We start from the raw sequence: 9,875 nt of genomic DNA, 5'->3' as shown, positions 1-9,875 counted from the left end.
GATTTTTTGGAATGCCAGCCACATTTTTCCATTCAATCATCATGTAACTTTGTTAAAAACCTATCCATGGGTAGGCGCTCCTATGTTGAAAGCTTTGTGTTAATTGCTCAAGCGGTTACAGAAAAAAAAACAAATTTAAAAGTGAATAAAGATGAAAATGTGAGGGACTCGGCCGACATTCCACAACATGCTTAAGGATTGTTGCGGGCACCTATTACTATTTTTGGGACACCTATCAGCAAAATTTGCAAGGTTATTAGCTTGAGGTCTATGGAGAGTGTTGACATATCCAGAACATTTATCTTGAATGTCTTTTTACCTCTGACATGTCATGTCTAGAAGAGCTTCACGTTGCTGCTGCTGCTGCTGTTTGACGATTTTTTGAAATGTGTACCCATTGGTCAAACAGCTGCCGGACCACACCCACATCTGTCGCCTGACTCCAACAACCATAGCACCAAGACAAATTGATATGGCTGCCATCTTGGTTTTCTGATGGGCCTAACACATTATGCTTGTCGGCCTCTTCTGATTATACACTGCCTGGATTTGTTGGCATATTTTCATTGGCTTCGGTTGGGTCGAGTGTTATTCAGGATGATTATTGTAGGTCTAAGAATAGTAATGTTTAATCAAGCCCATCAGATTGCACGGTCAGGTGTCGAGTTAATTTTTTAATTGCTCATTAAATGTGTTTCCCAATTATACTGTCATCTTTTAAGAATGCTTAAAATGCCCGTTTTTGAATTGGCCCATTACCCGATTTTATCACAGGTTGTGACCACAGTGGGTCATTCTTTGTGTTATGCCTTCACAGCCGAAGGCCGGAGACGTGTTCAGGTTGTCTGTCCTTCATTGATTTTTACCTGTGACGAGCAGCTCTATGAGAGGACCGTGTTATTCTTGTTGTTGGGGTGCCTTTTTGAATAGCGCTTGCGCATACACTCGGACGTACGTTGGTATGAGGTAAGAACATTGCGGACTAAAATCGCGATTTGTTTGAAGAAACCAGAATAAATTTAGCAACAAAGACAACACGAATGTTTTCATATCAATCTCGTTTCACAGAACTTGACACAAATTAGGTGTAATTATTGAATAGCGCATGCGCATACACTCGGACGTGCATTGGTATGAGGTAAGAACATCGCGGACTAAAATCGCGATTTGTTTGAAGAAACCAGAATAAATTTAGCAACAAAGACAACATGAATGTTTTCATATCAATCTCGTTTCACAGAAGAAAACATGATTACATGCTGTTTGCATGCATGTAGTTTGGAGCCGTTTCGGTGGAGTGAGACACATGCTCATTGGTCATAAACCATGGTTTACGCAGGGTGGAGACAAATAACATTCACGTCCATACATTATATGTAATCAGTTGATGAAGCATGTTGCGTCGCAAAACAAGACAGGACCAGAACTGAAAGACAAAAAGACGCTAGTGCATGCGTATAATTTAATAACTGGTCGAATTTGGTAGCGCATATTGCAACGGATATCCTCATGATTCTACACGTCGCAGCTGGTGACCACATTGTGGTCATTTTTCTCTTTGTTTCCACGATAACTTGTGAACCGCCAAGGGGATTTTAACCCAATTTGGCAAAATATGAACTGTAATCGTGTTCACTTCGAAAATCATTTTTCGGACTATAACAAGTTGGAATCGTCTTATGTAGTTTGTTTTGTCTCGCACTCTCTCATGTGACCTTCAGATGAGATTGAGTGTAGCAGTGCATTGACATCCAAAGCGAGCAGACACATGTCCATTGTTGTCCCCCGTCGCTCAGCGGAGCGAAAGGGGGACTATGGCTTTCCCCTCCATCCGTGTGTCCGGGCGTGCGTGCGTGCGGCGTGTGTGCGTGCGTAAGCGAAGGACCGCATTCGAATTTTGTGTGTGGGTGCAACCCACGTCAAAATCCAAGATGGCCTCCGCCATGTATGTCTGAACCTTGTAACCTGCATATCTTGAAAAATTAGCGAAGTACCAACTTCTAATCTGGTGTGTGGGTGTATCTAGGCATCAGGAAGAACGCTATTGAAAATTGGGTCGCCACGTCAAAATCCAAGATGTCCGCCACCATAGATATGTCTGACCCTTGTGAGCGAAATATCTTGAAAAATAAGCGAAGTACCAACTTCTAATCTGGTGTGTGGGTGTATCTAGGCATAAGGAAGAACGCTATTGAACATTGGGTCGCCATGTCAAAATCCAAGATGGCCACCGCCATGTATGTCCGAACCTTGTGAGATAAATATCTTGAAAAATAAGCGAAGTACCAACTTCTAATTTGGTGTGTGGGTGTATCTCGCCATAAGGAAGAACGCTATTGACAATTGGGTCGCCACGTCAAAATCCAAGATGGCCGCCACCGTATATATGTCTGAACCTTGTGAGCGAAATATCTCGAAAAATAAGCGAAGTACCAACTTCTAATCTGGTGTGTGGGTGTATCTCGGCACACGGAAGAACGCTGTTTAAAATTGGGTCGCCACGTCAAAATCCAAGATGGCCGCCGCCATGTATGTCTGAATCTTGTGAGAAGAATATCTTGAAAGATAAGCGAAGTACCAACTTCTAATTTGGTGTGTGGGTGCATGTTGGCATAAGGAAGACCGCTATTGTAAAGTGGGTCGCCACGTCAAAATCCAGGACGGCTGCCACCATATATATATATGTCTGAACCTTGTGAGCGAAATATCTTGAAAAATAAGCGAAGTACCTTCTGGTGTGTGGGTGTATCTAGGCATAAGGAAGAACGCTATTGAAAATTGGGTCGCCACGTCAAAATCCAAGATGGCCGCCTCCATGTTTGTCTGACCCCTGTGAGTGAAATATCATATCATAGCATGTTTTCTGCGTGTTCCACTTTGTCAACTCGCATCACTTCCCCGACGGGGGACCTAGGCGTAACGCTTGTCACATTTATATTTACCCTCGCCTGAGGAGAGGGTATTGTATTTGAGTCCGGTTGTTTGTTACTTGCCGGAATAGATTCCGGCAAGTATGTTGGTTGGTTGGTTTGTCTGTCTGTCTGTTTGTGTGCAGCACTACGTCTACATCATTGCACATAGAATCGCCATACTGTACACACATGCCCTGGAATAGACTGTGCCCAATTTTTAACTCTCTAGGCCCAAGGCTTCCATTATGACTTCATAATTCGACAAGTACAAAACTTCATCCAATCAAGATGCAATTTCTTGAGCGCCATGTCAGCATAAACTGGTGGAGAAAAAAATATAATGGTGACGTCATGGGTCACGTGGTTCGGCCACCATCTTGGAAAAACCAAAAACCTTTGCACTATATTATCTCAGTGCTGAATAGAAAAAATTGAGATGGCTCATTGTAAAGAACTCTCCATGGGGAATAAAATATGTTAGTCATACGTGCCTCAATTATGACGTCATAATTCGACAAGTACAAAACTTCATCCGATCACGATGAAATTTATTGAGCATAATCTAGTTGCCCTGGAAATGACTGTACCCCATTTTAACTATGTAGGCCCAAGGCCTCGATTATGACGTCATAATTCGACAAGTACAAAACTTCATCCGATCAAGATGAAATTTCTTGAGCATAATCTAGGAATAAATTAGTTTAGAAAACAAATAATGATAACGTCATCGGTCACATGGTTCGGCCGCCATATTTTTAATTCCGGCAAGTCCTGGGTCTCTGACCGATTTTTCATCTGTTTGTCTGTCTGTCTGTTTGTGTGCAGTACGACGTCTACGTCATTGCACATAGCATCGCCAAACTTTACACACATATTTGTCTTGCCCTGGAATAGAATGTGCCCAATTTTTAACTCTCTAGGCCCAAGGTCAAGCTCAAGGTCACCCAAAACATGAAATCAGGGGGGTTGTGTTTTCATTTAAAATATATTTCAAACCACTATAACTCTAAAAGTGCAAGAGATATGCATACACTTACTGTTACTGACATATAAGAAGTCACATATGACATTTCATTTGGCATCATGACCTTTGACCTTGAAAGGTCAAACTCAAGGTCAAAAATTGTTTTTTTTTACTAATAACTCAGTCAAACATTATCCGATTCCCTTCTAACCAACACCCCTGAAAAAAAGTACATTCCGGCAAGTCCTCGGTCTCTGACCGATTTCTAGTCTGTTTGTTTGCCCAGAATAAATATGATTTTCTCTGCAACCGTTGGTCCGATTGACAGTAAATTTTCACCATAGGTGCATCTCCACCTGTATAATTTTTTAATATTTATGACGTCATAGGTCACGTGGTTCGGCCGCCATCTTGGAACAACCGAAAAACTTCACACCTCCATCTCCAAAAGCGCTGAATATAAAAAATTGAGACATGGCTCATTGTAAAGAACTCTCCATGGGGAATAAAATATGTTAATGATGTCATAGGTGCCTCTATTATGACGTCATAACTTGACAAGTACAAAACGTCGTCCGATCAAGATGAAATTTCTTGAGCATAATCTAGGAATAAATTAATGGAAGGAAAAAAACAATGACGTGATCGGTCACGTGGTTCGGCTGCCATATTTGTTTTAACACAAGCCTTAAAAACCACATACATCCTGGGGAGGGTTTGCAATCTCCGATTGCTCTTTTTCTTGTTATCTAGTTGTTGACGGCACCAAGCTGATCGTACAGCCAAGATAATACAAGGTTAGACAACTACACACGTGAGATGCACGAAGCAAGGGAATCTGTTTATATTCTTGGTCTGCAATTTATTTGGTGTATTCAGTGAACAAGCAAACTCGGTATACAATTGCCATTATTGATAGGATTAGCTGAACAGTGATTTGAAGGCATGGTTTAGGCCTTCTCAACGTTTTGTGACATGCACTATTCATATGAGCAATATATTATCCCAGTAACTGGGATAAGGAATATTCCGATGATTAAAAATGCGGTTGCTCCGGCGATGTAAGATTTCTGATACGAAGGTGCGTTCATTCATCAGCCAGTTCGAAGGAGTGCAGACAGGACAGAGGCTTGGCACGCAGGAGCAAATGGAGAAACTGGAACGGGTGGGTATTTTTGTAATGGGCAGGTAAAGAAATCATTAATGTCTACCTGTTTTTGTTTTTTTCCTTATGTACCGTTTCATTTACATGATCCATGACTGACGTGCATCAACTCACTTTATCGGCTCCCAAAACGACATTTCCGCTGTGCTTGGGTACACTTTGCAGAATTCCTGCAGGGATAATAACAGCTTCGTCATATTTGATTTCAGGCGGTACATTCATAACCCATGCATTTTATCCAACTTTACATTGTCCACGCAATCACGTCGGTGGAATTCCGGAAAACTAGCATCACTCACGGAACATCGTTTTGATGTGCAGCACGCAGCACACGAAGCTCTCAAAGTCCACTTCGTTGTTCGAGTCCTTGTACATCAGCACCACGTTCTTGTAGAGCTCATTGCTTAGCTGTATCCCTGAAATTACAGAAACACATTTGGACGGTTAGAAATCGAGTAACGGTCAAATTGGGATGATGCAGTCGTGCTATTGGATCCACAGACACCAGATTGTCTTTGTGAGCTTTGACGACTGGAGATGAACCATGAGCAAATCTAGAGCTCTGACGCTGATGTACCACACATATGCTCGTGTGATAAGATAAACATCTACCCGTTCCAACACTGCAGTCAAATATGGATGTAACGTGCAGTTTCCAACCAACCGAGTTTTTCCAACGTCGGTCGAAGTTCGTAGGAAGCCAATGCCCCAGAATTGTCACGGTCAGCCTCATCGAAGACATCCTGGGAATTATTGGGAGTAATTAGAGTAAAGGGTTAGTGTGGGGAGAGGTTGAGCACTCTCACCGTTCTGTAGATTACACGTCCAATGGAAATAATCAGTTTCAAAGAATTATCTGGATTGACAAAACTTAGGAAAAGTTATTTAATTCGTTTCACAGATGTGGGCATTGCCTTTTGGAATAAAGTAGGCCATTCATGAAATGGAATCCCTGGTGTTGGGCTAGTGGCTAGGGTGCCGGCTGAGGATCCTAGGATCCCGGGTTCGAATCTCGGTCGATCGCCGAATTAATGCCAGGGGGGTTGACTCAGCCTGTCATCCTTCCGAGGTCGGCTAATTGAGTACCAGTTCACTGGTAATTCCCTGTTTGTCGTTGAAGGCGGCAAAAAGGGTTGGCGTCAGGAAGGGCATCCGGCCGTAAAACATTGCTTCAAAAAGGGGACCAAAAAACAACAACTACCACGGTCCCCGAAAAGGCCAACCCCCGCTTTGCGGGGAAAAAATGGCCTCTAAACGGTGGTTTTATTCATGAAATGGGTTCATGAAATGGGCAGTGCGCATGGTGATCTTAGGCTTGTGTGCGGCTGCTCGGCCTTGGAAACCCATTTCATGAAGCTCCCGACAAACAGTTCTTGTGCTGAAGTTGCTTCCAGAGGCATTTTGGAACTCGGTAGTGAGTGTTGCAATTGAGGACAGACGATTTTTACGTGCTTCAGCACTCGGCGGTCCTGTTCTGTGAGCTTGTGTGGCCTACCACTTCCCGGCTGAGCTGTTGTTGCTCCTAGACGTTTCCACTTCACAATAACAGCACTTACAGTTGACCAGGGCAGCTCTAGCAGGACAGGAATTTGACAAACACACTTGTTGGAAAGGTGGCATCCCATGACGGTGCCACGTAGAAAGTCATTGAGCTCTTCAATACGGCCCATTCTACTGCCAATGTTTGTATATGGAGATTGCATGGCTGTGTGCTTGATTATATGTACCTGTCAGCAATGGGTGTGGCTGAAACAGCCGAATCCACTAATTAGAAGGGGTGTCCGCATACTTTTGGTTATGTAGTGGAGCTTATGATGGCATCCGAGGTTCGAATCCCAAATACGATGTCGCTCTGTCCTGCATGAGATCCTCCATGAAAACCATAAGATCAACGCAATAAATTCAAAAATAATGCATGATTAAAGTCGATCTAAAGGAGGAAAAATTAAATGTAGCACGTGATCTGCTCCATCTTACCAAAAGTTTTCGAACAATCTTCCAAAGATTCTTGAGTTGTGGGAAGGTGATGGCTTTTGAGTTGTTCACCTGAGGATGCTTAGTCAGGGATCGAGGTAACGTGTGTCAACCTATTTAAATGAACAACCTGGCTAATCAAGTGGCAAACAATATGTGGGTTAGCAAAGTCAATAACACCATGTCCTGTATTGTGGTGTTTTCGATATCACGAGTAGATTTGTTATTCCGAGACCTTCGCCACCATTCCTCGTCTCGGTGGTATATTGGCCTAACTTTTAGACATCCGCGAAAGTCAAAAGTTTAAAGGATACATCATATAGGCCAATGAAGTCTCCGCACGTTCCCACACTCATCGTCTCAGAACGCGACACTGAAAGGAAAGCAGAGCAGAAAGCCAATCGCACGTCACATGACTTTCTGGCGTTTACATCACCTGCTCAAACACCTTTATGTTCACTGCACACCTGCTTTGTTCTGTGTTGCTCGTTTGAGGTCTGCAGTGCGCTTACGTACATTTCCTGAGCTTCTTGTTGAGTATTGCAGATATCTCGGCCTCTGTGATCTTGTTGTCCTGCAATAGATCTCTTAACATGTCATGTCTTTCACATACAAAATACTCGCATCATCATCTTAGTATCCATGTTGCGGGGCCGAGGAAGATGTAAGACCAGATGTAATTGGAGAGATCACCAGTAAATATATTTGATTTGATTGTGATGTACCATACTCTTTACAGAGCCTCGGTGCTGCCAAAGCAATTTCCTGGTAAGGGTTATACACAGGGTGGTTTGCCATTGCTTTCTCAGGGTTGTTTATCTGTGCTCTATCCTATAAATGCTGAACATCAAGCAAGTAAGCAGCACGTACCATTTTTAAAGTCATTGGTATGACATGGCCGGAGTTCGAACCACCGACCTCCCGGACTCAGAGCGGACGCTGCAACCATTGCGACACTGAGTCTGGTAATCCATCAACATCCTTCAAGATGTCTTAATATTCCTTAATATCTCTTCCTGGTTACTCCCTCCTCCGGTATGATAGACCTGAGCCTCGTCCTGGTGGTGGGGTGGCTATATTTATCAAAAACTCTTCCTCACTCTCCTTGCACTGCCCTCTCTCCACCCCACCCCCAGGAGTACCTCTGGCTACAGCTTCCTCTCTGCTCCCACCTTTTGTTCATATGTGTTCTGGACCGTCCTCCAAACAGTGATGACTCAATTTACATTTCACTGTCGGACAACATGGACGAACTTCTATCAACTCATCCCAACTCTCTCTTCCTCATATGTGGCGACTTCAACTGTCATCATGCCAGCTGGCTGGGTGTGGGTTCCTCTCTCACCAGCCATGGCACCTCAGCAAAGGGCTTCTGTGACTCATTGGGACTGACACAATCTGTCAATTTCCCGACCCGGATCTCAGTCAATGGAGTATCTTCGCTTCTAGACTTGGTTATGACAAACTTCCCTGCAAATGTCTGCTGCTCTTCTTCTGCTCCAATCGGTTCTTCTGATCATGTGCTTGTTAAAGTGGACATCTCTCTGGCCATTCTCAGAGAGCCTCCTCAGCACCGACGAGTCTGGCATTTCACTCAGGCCGACTGGCACGGGCTGCAAGCAGCCATCAATCACCTGGACTGGTCTCCCATCTCTACTGCCTCTGACATCAATTCTTCCTGGCAATTCTTCCAAAGCAAACTGCTCTCTCTCATGCACAGATTTATCCCATCTCGTCTTCAGTTGTCTTACCCTTCCTCCCGTCCATGGTACACTGAATCTTATGGTGAGGCAGTTGCCCTGAAACAACTTGCCTTTGCCTCTTGGAAGGCAAATCCAACTGAAGGCAATCTCAGTTCCTTCCACCAAGCTCGGAACAAGTGTGTGTCCATCCTCAGGAGTGCCAGGAAGCACTATCTCTCCACACTCAAGAATGAACTCTCAAACCTGTCTCCTTCCTCCAAATCCTGGCGGCGTCTGGTCAAATCTGTTTCTGGTGTTTGTTCCCCCTCCATCCCCTCCCTTACCTCAAATGGCTACACAGTTGACACCGCACGTGACAAAGCCGAATGTCTCAACTCTGTGTTTGCTTCAAAATCTTGTGTCCCAAACCCATCTCTCTCTGTTCCCACCTTACCCAGTCGAACCCAACTGCTCCTGGACTCTGTGTCCTTCTCTCCTGACAAGGTGGAGAAGTTTTTGTCAAACCTCGACTCTGATTCTGCAACTGGACCAGATGGCATCAGCCCACAGGTCCTAAAATCCTGCTCTGCCGCTCTATCTCACCCTCTCTCTGTTCTTTTCACCCTCTCTTTTGCTCAAGGTCATCTGCCAGCATCTTGGAAATCAGCAAACATCACCGCTTTACACAAAAAAGGTGCAAAAACAGATCCTTGCAACTACAGACCAATCAGCCTGCTCCCAATTATCAGCAAAGTCATGGAATCAATCATTGCTGCGGATATCAAATCCTTCCTCTTCTCCAATGGCTTGATCTCCGATCATCAATTTGGATTCAGACCAGGTCATTCTACTCTGGACATGTTGCTTCTGCTGTCTCAACAATGGATGGAGGCCCTCAATGCCAAACAGGAAATCAGACCCGTCTCCATTGACATATCACGTGCCTTCAATATGGTCTGGCAGCCAGCTCTGCTCACCAAACTCTCCTCCTATGGTATCCATGGAAATCTCCACGCTTGGCTTGTGGACTTCCTCTCTGGTCGTAGTCAACGTGTGGCCCTGAATGGATTTCTCTCATCTCCCCTTCCTGTTCTGGCTGGAGTTCCTCAAGGTCGTGTTCTGGACCCTGTGCTTTTTCTGGTCTTCATCAATGATCTCTCCAACTCTCTGGAAAATCC

At 44.2% G+C, this 9,875-nt stretch overlaps 1 protein-coding gene across 4 annotated transcripts in view; it reads right to left on the bottom strand.

Annotated features, from left to right (window-relative positions):
- Nucleotides 1-4,713: 4,713 nt before the first annotated feature.
- LOC137439635 (calpain-9) overlaps nucleotides 4,714-9,875 on the bottom strand; it is a 92,210-nt gene continuing 87,048 nt past the window's right edge. For 2 of the 4 annotated variants that reach the window (XR_013621415.1, XR_013621414.1), the window contains 8 exons: nucleotides 7,532-7,589; nucleotides 7,330-7,388; nucleotides 7,019-7,087; nucleotides 6,769-6,898; nucleotides 5,706-5,784; nucleotides 5,341-5,457; nucleotides 5,156-5,211; nucleotides 4,714-5,032 (listed from right to left, as the gene is read on the bottom strand). Coding sequence is in view for 2 of the 4 variants with exons in the window: in XM_078768350.1 (XP_078624476.1) it covers nucleotides 4,964-5,032; nucleotides 5,156-5,211; nucleotides 5,341-5,457; nucleotides 5,706-5,784; nucleotides 7,019-7,087; nucleotides 7,330-7,388; nucleotides 7,532-7,589 (507 nt within the window). In the remaining 2 variants the exon portion in view is untranslated. The remainder of the gene's footprint in view (nucleotides 5,033-5,155; nucleotides 5,212-5,340; nucleotides 5,458-5,705; nucleotides 5,785-6,768; nucleotides 6,899-7,018; nucleotides 7,088-7,329; nucleotides 7,389-7,531; nucleotides 7,590-9,875) is intronic. The other 2 variants (XM_078768350.1, XM_068135583.2) reach the window with 1 other exon arrangement.

This window comes from Myxine glutinosa, chromosome 14, assembly GCF_964187855.1.
Source record: "Myxine glutinosa chromosome 14, kmMyxGlut1.1, whole genome shotgun sequence".
NCBI lineage: Eukaryota > Metazoa > Chordata > Myxini > Myxiniformes > Myxinidae > Myxine > Myxine glutinosa.
The sequence above is the reverse complement of the archived record's forward strand: the minus strand, read 5'-3'. Positions and strand labels throughout refer to the sequence as shown.